This window comes from Micropterus salmoides, unplaced genomic scaffold (genome assembly GCF_014851395.1).
Source record: "Micropterus salmoides isolate LMB-PRFRI ecotype aquatic unplaced genomic scaffold, ASM1485139v1 Ms_hic_scaffold_1418, whole genome shotgun sequence".
NCBI lineage: Eukaryota > Metazoa > Chordata > Actinopteri > Centrarchiformes > Centrarchidae > Micropterus > Micropterus salmoides.
Genome location: NW_024040506.1, coordinates 152 through 16,957, shown reverse-complemented (window position 1 = coordinate 16,957; position 16,806 = coordinate 152). Strand labels below are relative to the sequence as shown.

General features: G+C 40.5%; 1 protein-coding gene across 1 annotated transcript; it reads right to left on the bottom strand.

The window, feature by feature from the left end:
* Positions 1–1,120: 1,120 nt before the first annotated feature.
* On the bottom strand, positions 1,121–15,299 carry LOC119903255. Its single transcript, XM_038719460.1, has 10 exons — positions 15,236–15,299; positions 14,852–14,963; positions 13,084–13,274; positions 10,725–10,942; positions 10,284–10,368; positions 9,179–9,346; positions 8,755–8,791; positions 6,212–8,443; positions 5,860–5,933; positions 1,121–4,463 (listed from the first exon to the last, which is right to left on the bottom strand). Exons 3-10 carry the CDS (start codon positions 13,127–13,129, stop codon positions 4,300–4,302), a joined length of 3,024 nt encoding a protein of 1,007 aa, XP_038575388.1. The 5' UTR covers positions 13,130–13,274; positions 14,852–14,963; positions 15,236–15,299; the 3' UTR covers positions 1,121–4,299.
* Between the last annotated feature and the right edge of the window lie 1,507 nt (positions 15,300–16,806).

Below are 16,806 nucleotides of genomic sequence, written 5' to 3'. Positions count from 1 at the left end.
ACCGGGCATTTGCCCAGCATGCTAGATTACCAGTCCAGCCCTGTTTATAGTCTTACCCACCATCTAATGGTTGAAACATTTGCCAACCCCTGCTGCATATTATTACTACTTCTGCGAACGTACGCATTCAACGTTGTGATGAGCTCTACACAGCCAGAATTCAACAAGAAGAACAAGAAGAAGAATGTAGTGACAAAAGGGGCTCTGTAGCGCCATTTTCAGCTACTGTAGAAATATGACGGCGCAAAGTGGCGACGTCCATGGAAGGGGGTAAGCGCGGTTATGTAGATAGAAATGGCTCATTCTAAAGAAATAAAAACATTACGTTTCATTATGTAAGGTCTCTTTATACACCTCTGAAAACATAGTTATGGATCTTATATTGCATTTCTGTCAATAGATCCTCAGAAAAATTACACACTGAACCTTTAAAAGATTTTTCTTAAACATGCATGAGATTTGGTTTCTTAAAATATCATTTGCGGCTTAAATGTTTTGATCTTTAACAGTTGTTTTGATTTAATCATTTATATAAATTCTTACTCATAATCAGCAGCTTATTAGCATTTTTTTCTCCATTTCTATCTGGACCGTATAATATGAAGCAATTATTTGAGCTGTCAGTGTTGCAAACGAACCTACTTTACTTCAGTTTAAAAAACACACTGTGACAGACAGCAATAGTCACTGGAGCTCTAACAATCTTTGTATTTCGAAAAATGCTTCAGTTACTCACTAATTATAGCCAGTTTAGAAGTACTGGGAGCGCATCTGGTTACACAGTGAAATTTATATATGACATTTCATTTCATAGGACCTTGATTGGTTTCTAGCTTCAACAGTCACTTCCTAGCATTTGCAAATAATTCATTCACTACTTAATGGGCATAATAAAAGACTGCTCACTTTAAAGCTAATCCCCGTAAGTACACACAATAACTGAAAAGGTAGCAGTCTAACAATCAGGTTTATGAGCCCTCATTGTTGTTTGTGAGTCTCTTTGTGAACAGGTTTCTTTTGTGCTGTTCTATTCTGTAATATAGTTGATTGAATCCTCCAGAGCACAACACAAACATTTTTTATCTTTTTGTTAGCCCCGAATGTAAAAAAAACCCCCAACTAACAGACTTTCTTTATTTTAATTATATCTAGTATACGAAAAAATATTTTCACATACATATTCTTGTTTGATGTATTGGAAGCACAATATTTAGATTCAATTTCAAAAACGTAGGCAAAAAAGTAGTGCTGACTACAAATCCCCAGAGCAGCACATGGGGTTTGATCATTTATGGAATTGAGGTACAATATGTGTACACCAGAAAATGAAAATGTTCTTCAGAAGTGAAACATTGATTTGCTGTAAATGCTGCCTCTATGAGTGAATTTCAATTATAGGATGGATACCCCACAATGCTCTGGTACACTGTGGAGTTCAGAGTTAATTATTTGGTTGACTAATGTGAAGGCCTTGAGCTAGAGCAGCAAGCAAAACCCAATTTTCCTTTTTTCCTCCATTGTTCACGAAGAAAAGAGAGCATGAGGCATAAGTATGTTTCTCTCAGCAGGTTTAGAGGCAGCGGTTGCGGGATAGTGCCTGGCAAATCGCTGGTTTTGATCCCCCGGAACTAACAGGAACAATTTTAATCTATGTTGGGAAGTAGGGATTGGTGAAATAAATGGTTTTAGTGTGTCCAGTTTTCCAATATCAATATGCACAGCAATAGAGGATATATGTCACATATCCATCCATCCATCATCAACCGCTTATCCTGTGTACAGGGTTGCGGGGGGCTGGAGCCAATCCCAGCTGGCATCGGGCGAAAGGCGGGGTACACCCTGTACAGGTCACCAGTCCATTGCAGATATGTCACATATGAAAACATCAAATTAATGTTGGATGTAATGACCTGTGTTCCACTGTTACTCCTTACAACAGATCTTTACACATGAGAGTGCCCAGTCACACCAGACAGGTGCCAAACAGGTGGTGCTGAAGGCATTGGCAGGAGGTAGTACATTTACACATTTACATTTATTGTTAAGTACAGTACTTAGTAAATGTACGTACTTACATAGTAGTAAACAGTTGTGACAATTTTAAGGTACTACATTTATCTGACAGCTTTAGTTACTAGTTGTGTTGCAGATTCATTTATTGATACACAATATAATCAATTAACAAATTATGATGTGTTATTTGTAGATTCAGCTACATCACTGAAATGATGCTTACACATGCAGCAATAAGTATAATCCAATTGTATAATATTCTGACAAGAGCAATTCTGTAAATGCATGCTGTAAATTGTGCTTATTTTTTCATTGTTGTATTGGTGCATGTGGCCTACTTTTACATAAAGCAAGGGTAGGCCTCCCTTAGTGTTGTTCCTTAAAGAGAGTCACCAATATTTGTTACTGATGATGTGCTCTCATGTGGCAGTGGCTCTGTGGACTGACTGATCAGTGAGCGGAGGAGAGCAACAGAACCTTCAGTCAACTAATCATCAGCCAGACAGAAGTGTGAATGTGCATACCTAACGACCAATCACTGATCCCCACTGTTTGTCCGACGACCTCCTCCTTCGTTTTTGCTCTAAAAGTCTGACCTTGACTATTTAGGTTAGGTTTTCTCTCAAAATACAAGGGTGAGTGTATAAGAGTGAATTTATTCCAGTGTGTGGATGCTCTCTATTCATGACACTTTTAGCTCCAAAGCCTACATAAAAAGATTTTTGAAATTAGCGACAGATTTAGGTTCATATTATGAGATGAGAGCAACTTGAAAAATAATTATAGCTACTGATAAAGCAAGTTAGAGTCAGTTCAGCTTGACTTCTTTTTAACAGCTGGCAACACACACACACACAACTTCAAGTTGGATATATTGGAGCTTTCAGAAAAATCCTTTCTAGACATAATTACAACTTGATGTTGACAGCAACACTTTCTACACATCGGAAACTTGTAATTACAGTAACTCTTGTATACTGTAAAAAGAATATGGCATTAAGCACCACACAATTTTACTTCCCCACTTCGAGTGAAACCGCTGAACATATGGTTTCCATTGAAATGAATTAATTTGGGGCTGAGACTTTGCTGTTATAAATACTATGAATACTGATGTGACTGAGCACTCAAATAAAACTTTCTTGTAACTCTTCATGGACTACAGTATTTTGTAAAACAATAGATTGCTATGCAATTCGAATGTCTATAAACAGTAACGGTGAATTATCGCCCAGCCCTAAGAGAATGTGATTAGTACCTGCAGTTGACATGCCCTCAAACAAGGCGTTTAACCACTCAACTGGTGCTGCTTTTCAGCACCACTGTTGGCTCCCAAGGTGTCAGTGTTAACAGCTGTGTGAGTATAATGCAGGTTTTGCTGAGAGAAAAATGCAGTCATCTTTCAGTGAATTGACCCATGGCCAATTAAAGCCAAAATAAAAAATAAAAGCTAATTTCCCTTCATGTCCATAAAAATTAAACAAAGACAAACCCTACAAGTTGACTTGACCCTCTTCAATTACCGAACATAATTAGAGGTCTTGCTTCGCTGAACAACAAGACGGCCTGGAGAGTGAGCTAAGGCTTTCCTCCAGACTGAGCAGATTCTTGGCTTCCAGAGACCCACAGTATTTTAGGGGCAAGAAAGCAGATAATGATCTCTGTTGGAAAATTACACTTTTAGAAACAGAAACTATAGCAGAATAACCATTTATTTTCTATTTATCTTCCTTATTTAATGGCATTTCATAAACACCTCTTTTGTTAAACTCAAAGATGATTGATGATATCAAAAGACTTAATCATCCCCAGCATAGCCTAAACCAGTCACTTGATGATGACGGAGATCGTTTTGTCCCTTGTGTGGCCACTGAGTCATCCCTGGATGATGAATGCATATCTAACTGCACACAGAGAATGCAGTGAATCCATCAGCACAGTGGAACGCTTTGATATCGGCAGATTGGCAGACTGTCTCAAAAGAAAATGTCAAGAGCATAATGGTGATGGGTCACCAAGCGAAACAAACCTTTAAAGCTCTGCATATGGATAAATGTGATTTTGTGTCTCCATTACGTTTGCGGAAACCTGTATTTTTGAAAAGCATTATTTTTCAAGTGAAGTTCAACATAGAGACAAGCAATTCATTCCTTTTTTTTGGTTTTAAAAAGAGAGAATTGAATTGTTCAGTCAAAAGCTCACTCTCTGCCACATGCACTTTTTGTCGCCTTGTGAGTCAATAAGTGAAAGGACACACTAGGTGAGATGAGCCGAAGGCTGGCGCTGTCAGAACAGCACGGTGTCTGGTTCTGGCTCAGCAGAGCAGCTGCTTTGATGGCCCGGGAGCAAAGAGAGCTGAGTGCAATTTTTCAGTGCCTTAGTGGAGCACTGCATGCTGGGAAGGCTACAGCACCGAGCAGACTTCAGTAGATTCAATGAAGGAAGCAGGTCTGTGGGTAAAAAGAAACTTGTGAAATTATCTTTAAGGTTTCCTGATATTTTGCCGCAGATGTTATTTCATTAAATGTCTGCACCCTGTTGGTTTTATTCCCTTCACCCTGAACTTCCACAGATATGAAACACTCACAGGTTAAATGTTGGATATTAAGTATTGGCTCCTGAGTTCAAATGCGAGTTAATTCAGACGAGCCCAAGAGTGAAAACATGTCTGACCTTTCTCTTAATTTTTTCCGTAAATACAGTAACAAATGTCACCTAGATCAGATTAGAAATTGCTAAGTGTTCCAGTAATGGCCTGTTATATGTTGCTCTCTAACATGCACTCCACACTGCCACTGAAATTAAATCTAAAGGTCTTGTATAAAAATAAATAAATCATGACAAGGTATGCAAGCCCAGTTGTTTGAACATTCATTTGAGCACACATTTCAGTAATGAACACTATAGTACAACTAAATCATATAATTTTTCATAGTAAATACACAATATGTATACTATATATCAGCAGGCAAATCATCAAATATACATTAAATTCCAAATATATCAATTGTTTCCACCACAGCACCTTTTCTCAGGAACCAGGTTCTATATTTTGTTCCTCAACCATAACTGCTGGTGTAAGAAAAGTCTCTGCTCCCCGGGTTGTACTTTCTTGTGTAACAGGCCAACAAAAACCTTGCAGCTGCTACAAAGAGTGTAAAGCTTCATTCACAAAGTGAGCAAGCGGTGGGTGCCACTAAAATCATTTGAACAAGGAATGGCTATTTATTTCAATATTTAAAATATAAAAACAAAGCAAGCAGGGATCATCAGGAACCATAAAACGCTCATCAGATCATCACTAATTTGGAGATTCTCTGGATATTCTCCTTCTCCACTTTGCATCCATTCAAACATCAGAGTCACACAGAATGACATTTTTTACACTAATGGGCAGATCTACTAGTTCCACCAGCCTATTAGAAGTTTTTCCTCCCATATTTCTCAACTTCTTTTTGAGAGGAAGGCATGGTGGGTCCAAATCAAGCATGACTGAAGGCAGTGCAAGTAACTAATAGGCTAAAACCCCTGACCCCACTATACCAAATGTGAGCCCCAGCCCCTGTCCAGTGACATTTTCTCCATCTTTAGAAAAAAGTTAGCGTTATGATGTTGTGGCATTTCTACAGGTTGAATGGTGAGGATTTGTCGACTGAACTGAAGATACTGTTAGGATCAATAGAGATTCACTTTGCAACAATCACCCGGCGTGTCATCTCGTTTTGCTTCAGCATTGTACTGTATTGATTAATGATTCTAAGCAGACAAATGTGTCTCGTTTTTCACCTGTGTTTGTACCAAAATATGTGAACTGCATATTATTAATAAGAAAAGAAAAATACTCACCGTCACGGTCTCTAGGCTGCGAGCAGAAATCAACAGCATCCCACTCATAATTCTCGTCAACTGAGGCCTTCCTGCTGAAGAGGTCACAAAACACCATTTAGTATATAAATTCAGTTTGGATTAATTTAGTTTAATGCACATATGACATGTTACCATACAGCATACATATTTATATATATATTTATATTTTCTCATTTATATTAGATTGCTCACACTGAATTTCAATCATAGCATTATGTACCAAAAGAATATGACACCCACGTGGCTCAAAACAGTAATACAAATACATGTAGTACTTAGTAAAAGTGTAAAGTGTAAACATAATTTCCCTCATTCATTATGTCCTTAATACCTTTGGCCTGGTTCCTTTTGGTGACTGTGCCTGTCCTCTGTGCTCCCCTGGCTCTCCTCTACAGTCTCAGGTGAGCTGGTGAGGGTTGGGGAAAGGTGACACAGGGAAAGACGTCTATTAGCGGGCTCCATGCTGCCTCGGCCACTGCTGGCATAGCTGCTGTAGCTGTTCCCGGACTCTGGCACTCCATCGTAGCTTCCTGCTTCCACTTCTAGTCCCTCTTCATCATTGTTATTGGGCGGTAAGTATATAGAAGCTTCCCTCATGACCTCCAAGGAATCTCCTGCAACTTTTGTGGCCTCCTGGTAGGCAAATGACCATTTGGCAGCATTGGGAAAGAAGCCATAGTGGCAAGGCACAGCAGGATTTGGTATGGGTCTCTCTGGACTACTCCTTGGAGATATAGAGTGCACAGCAGGAGCTGAACGGGAGGCAGCTTGGATAGCAGAAGGAGAATTTGCAGAAGATTTGGAGAGTTTCCTGCTAGGAGAGCTCTGGGATTCCCAGGACAGAGAGTCTGGACGACAGGAAGATGTATCAGAGCAGTTCTCTTGGCTGAGAGAGTCTATCCATGCATCAGGAGTCAGGAAATTGCTCTCTTTCCGTCTCCTCGAGTCAAGACTCTGACTTCGCTGCTTAGAGTCCCAGAATTTGGAGCCTTTGGTCACAGCTCTCCTGAGTTTTGGTGGTTGCGGAGAAGCTGAGACCCGGATAATATTATCCAGAGATTCAGGGCTGCGGCAATCAAAGCTCATACTCATGTCTTCATACCGGCCTCTGCGAGTCAGCGAGTGCCCTTGTTGCACATGAGAGGCGATTCTGTGGTGCAGCATGGGCTTTGTAGGCCGCATTACACATACCTCCAACTCTGGCTCATCCACACTCATCTCAACACACACAACTTCATCAGTGGGCTTTGGGAACGCTACCTCCGCTTTTGAAGAGTCTGGCACTGAATCGAGAGCCAAATTAGATCTTTCTTTATATTTATTGCTATGGAAAGACAACGTTGAAAGGCTGCCATGACTAAGATTGTTCTGTCCCTGTGCCTCAGAGCATGAATCATTCGTATGCATTTCTAAGAGTGTGTATTGTGGTAAATTATCATAGCCCTCTGGTGCTGCCTCTACCCTTTCATGTCTCTGGTGCTTTGAGGGTAGATGTGGGAGAGCTAATCTGTCTTTGGAAAAACTGCCTGCCTCCTCAGATTGGAGTGGTGTCTGTTCGGTGAAGGATGGAGTGGGACGATGGTTGCCCAATTGAAATGGTTGAAATGAGGTCCGGGCTGAGATTAGAGGACGGGGTTCCCAATCCACAGAAGATGAAGAGAAATGGCTTGGTGACAGGCCGAAGCTCTCCTTGCTGCCCTGGGGGTATCTGTGTGGCAAGGTACTGCTCTTATATTCCCACAAAAGCTCATAACCACCAGCCTCTCTTCTCTCTGAGTCTGAATGCTCCCTCCTCATTTCTCTCATGGAGCTCCTTTCCAGCGTGTACTTCTGGAGCTCCCTCTCTAGCTCCTCCCTCTCCTGAGCCAGTTTCAGGCAGTGACTCAGGTTTCCTCTCTCCCGCTCGTGCTCCATTTGCAGAACCAGAGTGCTGGCGGTCGTAGATGGCTGACCTAGGCCGGATCGGATATGTGGGAGCACTGGAAATGTGGGAGTACGTTCTCTGTTGGGATGAAGAACGGTAGCCAAACTATTGTTTGAGCACATGCTGCTGAGGTCAGGAAAGACATCGTAGCTTGCCTTCTGATCAAAGATATAAGGGACATGATAGGGCAGGCGCTGGGCCATGCCACTAATCTGGTTTGCGGTTTTGCAAGGTGGGAGATCAACAGAGAGCACAAACGGTGGCTCTTTCCTGTCATCCCTCTCCGAGTGCAGTGAAACAGACCTTCGGACTCTACCAGGTTGGTCATACCTTGCGCTTTTCTTGCTGTTAACACTCAGCGTGTCATGGTCATACGGCGAAAGAACAAAGCGCCCATCTGGACCTCTAGCAATCAACTCAATTTGAGGAGAAAACAGAGAAGTTGTCCTAGTAAGGCGGCCTCTGCTGTAGTTGGACAATGGGAGCTTCTGCCGATGATGATTGTCAGTGCTAAAGGAGGAACAGTCTGTCTGCGAGGAGGAGGAGGTGGTATTAGAGGAAGTGGTGGGATATAGGATGCTGGCTGGAAGTAGGCTTTTCTTCAACACACTGTCTGGACTGCTGGTGCCTGAAGTCTTTCTGTGAGAGAAAGAAGAAAGTGGGGAGGGAGGGGTGAAAGAAGAAAATTGTAAGAAAAACCGGAGGTGTAAGAGGGAGAAAAAAAGAGACCAAGAATATGAGAGTGAGTGAGAGTGAAAGAGGGGGCGGGTAGAGATGTAGACAGAGAGAGACCAAAACAGCAGCGGCAACAATAAAATGAAGATGAGCAAGAAAAATAAGATATGAAATAGAAAATAACTGAAGTGCTGGCATTTTCAAAATATTTGTAATGGAAGCAGAGGGGAAGGTCAATGGGAGGTATTATAATGAAATGATAAGGGGGTACTTACATTGATGGGGAGCATTTATAGATGGCAGGATGGGGCTCTGAAAGTGAGGGAGAGGGGCAAGATGGTATCTGACTCATTAGGATACAACCACACTGACCAAGAAGCAAAAACATAATCAACCCTAATAAGAGCCCATTAAAGGGCCCGAGGCACCCAGGCTTGTCCAAAAAGTTAATTACACTTACATTTATCAGCCTCTAATGAGAAATTACCCTAATTAGCAAGTAATGTAAATGACATCAATAACTTTTACAACTGAATGGATGAGCGGGGGACAAGAGGAGCGCCAAATCTATGCAGTGGGGTATGATTTATATAATGGATTGAAAGTGCCTTCAATATTTTATTGAATAAATGATGATATTCATGATGCAGTTCATCAAAGTGAGTGTCTGCTGAGTCTCTGGGGTGAGGGGCATTTTACCATCCTCCTTTCTGCGGCGCTGGTCCCTCTTGTGGCTGATGACACAGGCAGACCCCAGCAGCAAGACCAGTGCCAAGCACATGAAGCCGACCCCGCCCAGCACGCCGGCCAGTAATGGTTCCGGGACGAACTCCAGGAGTCGGGATGTTGCGGGATATATCTCCATCCCTGTTTCATGAGTGATATATATTAGTAGAAAAATAATAAAAGGAAGCTAAGTGTGACTGTAGAGTCAGCAGGCAACCATTAAAAAAATACATAATAAATAACAGTTGCTTGCCGTGGTAGCAGCACACACTTGAAAACAATTACAAGATTTTTCAGAAATAAAAAAAAAATATATTATAGTTTCAAAATACCTATTTCAAAATAAATGGTCATAGGTAATTTTCCAATTTTTGTATACATTTTACATTAATTAAAAATATTTATATATATATAGAATTTATATTATAACATCTAAAATTTAAATTGATAAAAATGTATTTATAACTTTGTTTGTTAGAAAGTTTTGTTCATGAAGCTGTACAGTCATCTGATCATAGTGGCTGACCTCCAATACATGCATATTTCACGCCACTTGCATCAGTCTGTTAATAATACCATGAACTTTGGTAGTCCCAGTTTTAAGTGGATCTAATCATTATCAGAAAATCTTAAACTTGATGTTTCTGCAAAATTTGCTCAGTCAGATGTCAAAATTTGAGATTATCAGCAGAGCTATGTTAACAATATATAATCTATGGCTCTGATTGTTGCGACAGTCCTTCAGTGATACCAGCGGGGGTTTTAAATCCCTCTGTTTGGTATCTCTGTGCCATATCTAATGAAACATTCATGTTACATTCACTAAGAATAAAAAGGCCAGTACAAATTCTGTCACTAACTCTTTTCAGAAGTTATTAGTGAAGCTATTTCTATCATTCAGGCTTCTAATGGACAGCATTCCCCGAGGCACTGCTCTAATTTTGGTCCAACTCTGGGAACAGAGGGACGTGGGAAGAAATAAGGAAAAGAGTTTGAAAAGGAGACTGAGAGGAGGATGGGTTGAAACAGGGGGTGGGGAGAGAAGGCAAAGGGGGCAAGGTTGCTCTCGAACACCTACCCATAGTGGAGACATTGACTGATGGACTGGGCTCGCTCAGCAACTCCCCGCGACGAGATAGCAGCCGCAGCTCGTACACACTGTCCTAAGACGAGCATCCGCACGCACGCACCCACGCACGCACGCACACACACACAGCGGGGAGGACAGAGGATAAAACCACACTTTGTCAACACGGGACTGTGCCTGCAATGCTAATGAAGTTCATTTGAATTTCTGTAGGCCTATACAGGAGAAAAAAAGAAGGATGAAACAGGCAGAAAGAAGAAAAGGCAGCGCACGCAGAAAGACGACAGAAATGATGGCTGCCATGTGTGTATAACTGAGAGTGTACACAAGTAAAACCACGGAGGTGTAGCCTAGATAAAAATCTCCAAGGCATTCAACAAGCAGAGTAGTCTGATTAGTCTCCGAGGGAGCAGTGTGTGAGTGGCTTGTTACCTTGTGCAGACCCGGAACGACTATCTCACTAGTGTTGGCACTGATGTCCTCGTCCAAATTAAACCACTCCCCTTGCTCGGTGCGGGATTGGAGAACAAAGCCCGTGATGGGAGGGTGCTGAGCTTCAGGAGGGGACCACTGCAGAACAACACCCTCTGAACTCTGATTAGCAGACAGCGACGCAGGGGGCTTTAGTTTACTTCTCCTCTGTGGAGGATCTGATGCAGAGGAATAAAAAAGACCTTCAGCTGATCAGCCAGATACGTCCTGGCGGAAACATTTAATCACAGGGGAGGAAATTGCTATTGCCACAGATGTTCAACCTTGAGGTTGTGAGGAGAGAAGGGTTTGGGTTTATGTTGCGATATACAAATTACTGACCAGTATCTTAAGTTTGATCAAACCACATTAAACAAAGTGTGAGGCTTATTTACTATATTTCAGGTCTAATATTATTATTTCAGAAAGTTTGATTTATATTGTAATTATACTATCTACCATGATATTCATAGCATGAACATTTGATACTGCCACATCCCTACTGCCACACTGAAATAACAGGTGTAACTGACTTCCTTTGCATACATTATTCACAAGTTACCAAATACTGAAGTTCCCAGTTCACAAATATTAAGTTGATAAGCTTGGTATCCAGATAACGATTGATTATGTATAAAAATTGAATTGGGAGAAACTGAAATTGAAATGATAAACTAGATTGTTTCATCAGAGAAGACCCCTCGCTCTGTTCCCAAAAACAACCTTTGGGGAAATTAATCCAAATGTTAATTTTTACCTCTTATCCAGCAGCTGGTTGCATCTTCAAAGGTTTTCTCAGATGTCTCAAGGGTGTCTACTCTCTGCTGGGACGGATAAAATGTTTCCAGGGGCAAAATCAACATTTAACTCACAACATTTCCACAGAGTGTGCCGTCCACTGTCCTGTCCTGCCATAGGCTAGGGCAGATGAATAAACATACCTAAATGTACCGTACATCCAGCTAAGAAGAAGAGAAGAGCAGCAGCACATTGTGTGGAAACATTGGATTTGAATGTTGAAATCGCCCCCGGGTGAACTTTTGATCATCCCATGAGAACTGTAGGTATCTGTAAGATCACTAAACACCTTTGAAGATGCATCCCGCTGCTGGATAACAGGTAATACAGCCAAACTAGCAGCTCTGTTAGGTAAATGCCAACATGGTCTCACATTGCAAACATGCTGATCTTTATAAAGGTATAATGTTACCATATCCTCATCTTAATTTAGCATGTTAGCATGCCAGCCTTTGCTAATTAGCAATAAATAAAAAATGGGATGGGAATGTCATTTGTTTCGCAAGTACTGGACAAATTACAATTAAGACCTCATGATATCGCCAGATGTACAATTCGGAGAGTTATGTCAGTTCATCCTGACAAGAACACGAATGTCTACAAAATGTCATGGCGGTGCATTCAAAGTTATTGAAAGATTCAGGTTTGGATCAAAGTGGTGGACCGACTGACCGACAGACAGACCAACATTGCCATTCCTAAAAAGTAAGTTTAGGTTTGTATTGGGAATGCTATGTGACCAAAAGGTGGAGCAATAAATAGAGTACTAAAGAAACTGATGAGGTTGCCTGAACAGCAAAAAAAGTAGAGTGGTGTTTCCTTTACCAACAAACATTGTTTTTTTATTTTTGCAGACACCATCTTCTAGCTAGCAAAATCAACCAACAATAGTCAAATTTCATTTCGGCCTTTGGGCGAGTTACTCGGGGAATTCACTTTAATTAGCAACAGTTGTGCAGATATAATCTGCTGCTGCAGTGGTCGCCATTTCAACCTGTGAAAGTGACGGTCAGCTGATGGTCAAATGTTTTATGCATTGTTCATTACTAACAAAAAAGAGCGAGGAGAAGTATAACACTTGATAAGAGATCCAGCATGTAACCAGCTTCTGCAGTTCCTGCACTTTTCTGTTGGAAGTCACAAAAGTACTAATAAAATCTGTCATTATTTCAGCCTTTATGAGAAATACCAACTATACGTTGGTATATACCAACTTTCTATCTTATTTATATTCCTTTTGCCTTTTGTGTAACTGTGACAGAATTTGCTCTCAGGGAACAATAAAGTGTTTCTGATTCTGAAAACATGAAGATTGCAGTTGAAATTTCAATAAGAAAACATTTACATAATATATTCGTTCTGTACAATACAGACAAAGAGTTTAGTGCATGTGGGCACTTTGAGTATCCTTCACAATCTATGGTCATAACATGTCAGGCTATCAGAGTGAGGTGCAGCTGAGACTTTTATTTACACTGATTAGTTGCATCAAATTTATAGAGAACTACGGAATGGTACTGACCCAAGGTACGGACGGTGGCGATCTCGCTGAAGGGTCCAGTGCCCATTTTATTGTGAGACAGGATGCTGAACTGGTAGTCGGTGACAGGAGACAGGCCTGTCACCTGCCACCTGGTGCCAGAGGAAGGGGGCACGGGCACAGAGAACCATTCCTGCTTCCCTTCATTATCATTCACTGAAATCTTCTTCACCCTGCAGAGGGAGAGAGACAGAGAGAAAAGAAGTGAGAACAAAAGAGCGGCGGGGAATTCTGGGCGTCTGATTTTATGAAACATGACAGAAAAGTAGGTTTCATTAATCATTCATACTCATCATCAGTTCCAGATTTTGTGGCAGAGACAGCTTGGATGTATCTCTGCAATTGCACAGAGAGCTTGCAACTCCAATTATGGTGATTTTCATGTTCCTACCAGCGCTGAGATTGTACTGTACATGTCTATTTTTATAGAGCAGATTACTTGACCCGAGGCAAAAAAAAAATAATCACCTATTCAAAACTGGAGAAACTTTTGAAAATTATTAATGTCAGTCTAAAAATGAGGCCCTTTTTTTGTTTTTGAAGATGATGGCTTTGACTCAACAGAAGTGGCATGTTCTTTTATGAGAAAATAGAAAGGGCAGCAGATCACTCACATATTAATTGACGCGCATGATTGTGACACCCGAGTGTAGACTAGATTATGTATGTTATTGTGGAGCATGAAGCAGGTCATACTTACAAAGCAAAATACAACAGCAGAGATTAGTTTACTTTCTAAGAGCAAAACATGAGATTTGTGGGTTTCTCTCCTGTAGTAATTCATTTTACAAGTATATGGGTGAATATTGGCCCACAGAGCTTTCACAACTGCACGATTGGTATGCAATTGGTAATTGGTAATTATTAATTAATATTATCTGTTGGAAGTCACAAAAGTGCTAACCAAATCGGCTATCATTTCCGCCTTTATAAGAAAAAATGAAGATTGCAGTTGAAATGTCAAAGGGAAAACATTATATTCTGCATGTTCTGTACAGTACAGAGTTTAGAGCGTGTGTTCACTTTGACCATCCTTCACAATCTATGGTTGTTACATGCCAGGTGAGGTGTAGCATGTGTAGATGAGATCTATTTTTATATTTTTGATGTAATTTGTATTTCTTTGTATGCTGCTCCTTGATGCAGTGATGACCCAGTTCCCTCTCAGGGATTAAGATAGCTTATCTTCATCTGATGTAGCGCTCCCAAGTTATGTGATTAAACATGAGCATTAGGAGAAGTTTTATGTATACCATCACTTGCATTCTCTGTTTTTTAAACTTTTACTTAATCAAACTAAAATAACCTGCTTTCTAAGATATAATGCTCATACATTCTAACTTTAATACAAGGACTTTTTTTTTGCACATTCCAAACCTAATGGTTCTGGTGAATTTTTGTCCAACTCGCCGCAGTTTTACACTCCATTTATTCCGTCCACCAGTATCTTCTAGTGCATCACGTACAAGCAAACACAAGACATTCATCTGTGATTTCTGAGCCAATATAAAAGCGCTGATTCACAAGAAATAAATGTATTACGCTACCTTTGTCAGTAACCTTCTATTGTAGCTAGCACAGCTGCTGCATTATAAAGCAATGCTCTGGAGCAGCGTTTTGCATTGTAGCTGCCAAGAAGTGATAACAGATAAATGAATTCCTCATCCCAGAGATCAATAGAGTAATACCAGAGCTGTCGATGGCTGCCATGGTTACAGCCCAAGAAGAAAGTGGGAGGCTTTACACCCACCAAACTGAAAATGTCTGTGCTGATCCTCCATCAAAGCCTGCCTCCCAGGATATGTTGGCCTGTTTCACCCCTGGAGAGACGGACAGAGAGATAGCCGCATGGGGACTGGTTCCTGTAAAGTAGGGAACAGAGAGGAGTTGATGGAAATCGGCCAGAACTTCAACTATCTGATACCACTAAAGTTTAGAGGCCATCTCTAGATGCACTGCATTTATCATTTGAAGGCGGCGTGGAGGCACAGGCATCCGGCCTGTGCTGGGTATAATAGAGGTTTACACAGGTAAAAGAAAACAATTTGAAAAAGAAATTTTTTTTCACTTGGCCAGCTAACATAACAGCAAAACCAACTTGTGTTCAGATAGGAATTCTTCTGTTCGTACTCACCCAGGACAAAGACTTGTGTGCTGGCTTTCACCGAGGCTACACGGTTAGCAACGCTGCACTCCCACACCCCTGGTGGTCCTTAGTGAGGGGCTGTAGGAGCAGAGAACCGTTGGGTTCTATGGAATAAGATGTGCGACGAGCCAAGTCGACCTACCAGAAACACACAAAGACAAAGAACAAAACTCTCTGCATCTGTCTAAATATAAAGTATATACAGCTGGCCGGAAAGAAAATCTAATAACCAACATAATGGATCTCTTCTTGAGCTTAATATACTGTTTTTTAACTCAGTCTCATAATGTAACTGAAAACTGCTCCAAGTAAGGAAAAAGAATTCATGTATTTAAAAAATTTCAATTCAATTATTTTTATCGAGGTAAATCTGACAATGTATCGTGATATGTAATATTATATTATATCATGTTATATTTAGCTCATATTGTCCAGCTCTAATATGCTGTGCAGTCAGAAAGTGTTTTGTTTTTCAGTCATTTGTTTTTCTGGCTCTGTAGTCCAGCAGATTACATTTGAAATAAAATAAATTAGGTTAAAAAGTCACCTTTAGTCCTTAAAGTTACAGTGAAATGACAAGTTTCCAAGTTGAATAAAATATGTGGGCGAGGTATAATAAGGGGAAATCCTTCTGATTTCACTGGATCCTGACAAGGCTTGTACAGTGCAACATACTGTCAGACTGTTTGCATCCATCCATACCTCCCTAACCCATGCCATGACATCATGAGGCAGAGGATCAGTTTTATATAAATAAATTAGAAATCGCCTTTAGAAATTTAAACAAAGTTTTTGCCAACTGACAGACATCTCATATCTCTCTGCTCATATAACCCACAAGCTAACAGTCAAGTGCACTTTTACAGCTCGTCGCCCAAATCACATTTAAATGGATACATTTATGTATACGCCCCAAGTGCAGGATGACTCAAAATATTTCCACATTTTACAGGAAGAGAAAAGAAAGGGATTTGATATTAAAAACACGTTTTCTTTTTGAAAATATTTTTGGTATATACACCAAGAGATAACTGAACAATTAACAAAAAGACAAAGGTCTTAACTGTTAGATGTGTTAGATTGTGTGAACATCCATAATGGATGAATACAGTAGAAATTAAGACCCATTTTGTTCATATTTCCTCTCCTGGATTTGAACAGTGCTACAGAAAACCAAAGACAAAAAAAATGTATCACTGTCCAAATACGTTAGGACTGCACCGTTATGTTTCAGCATGTGCACATTTCTGTACGCATTATTTTCTTGGACATATGTAAAAGTGCATGTTTGTGTTTTACAAGCCACTATGTACATTTCAATGAAACATAAAACAAGAACAAAAACAACAACCGCAGTACAATGAATAAAACAGAACTGCTTACTTATTGAATGACCTGTACTGGGTTATTTACCTTGCTCCAGGTCACTTTAATAGTTGGTCCTCATTTCCTTGACATGGGATGAGCAGGGTTCTACCAGCTTCCTGTTTGTATGCTTCTCTGGAGTGATGCTAAATGATGGGGGTCCTGTGAATTGCCAAAGCAATATAGCTGAATCA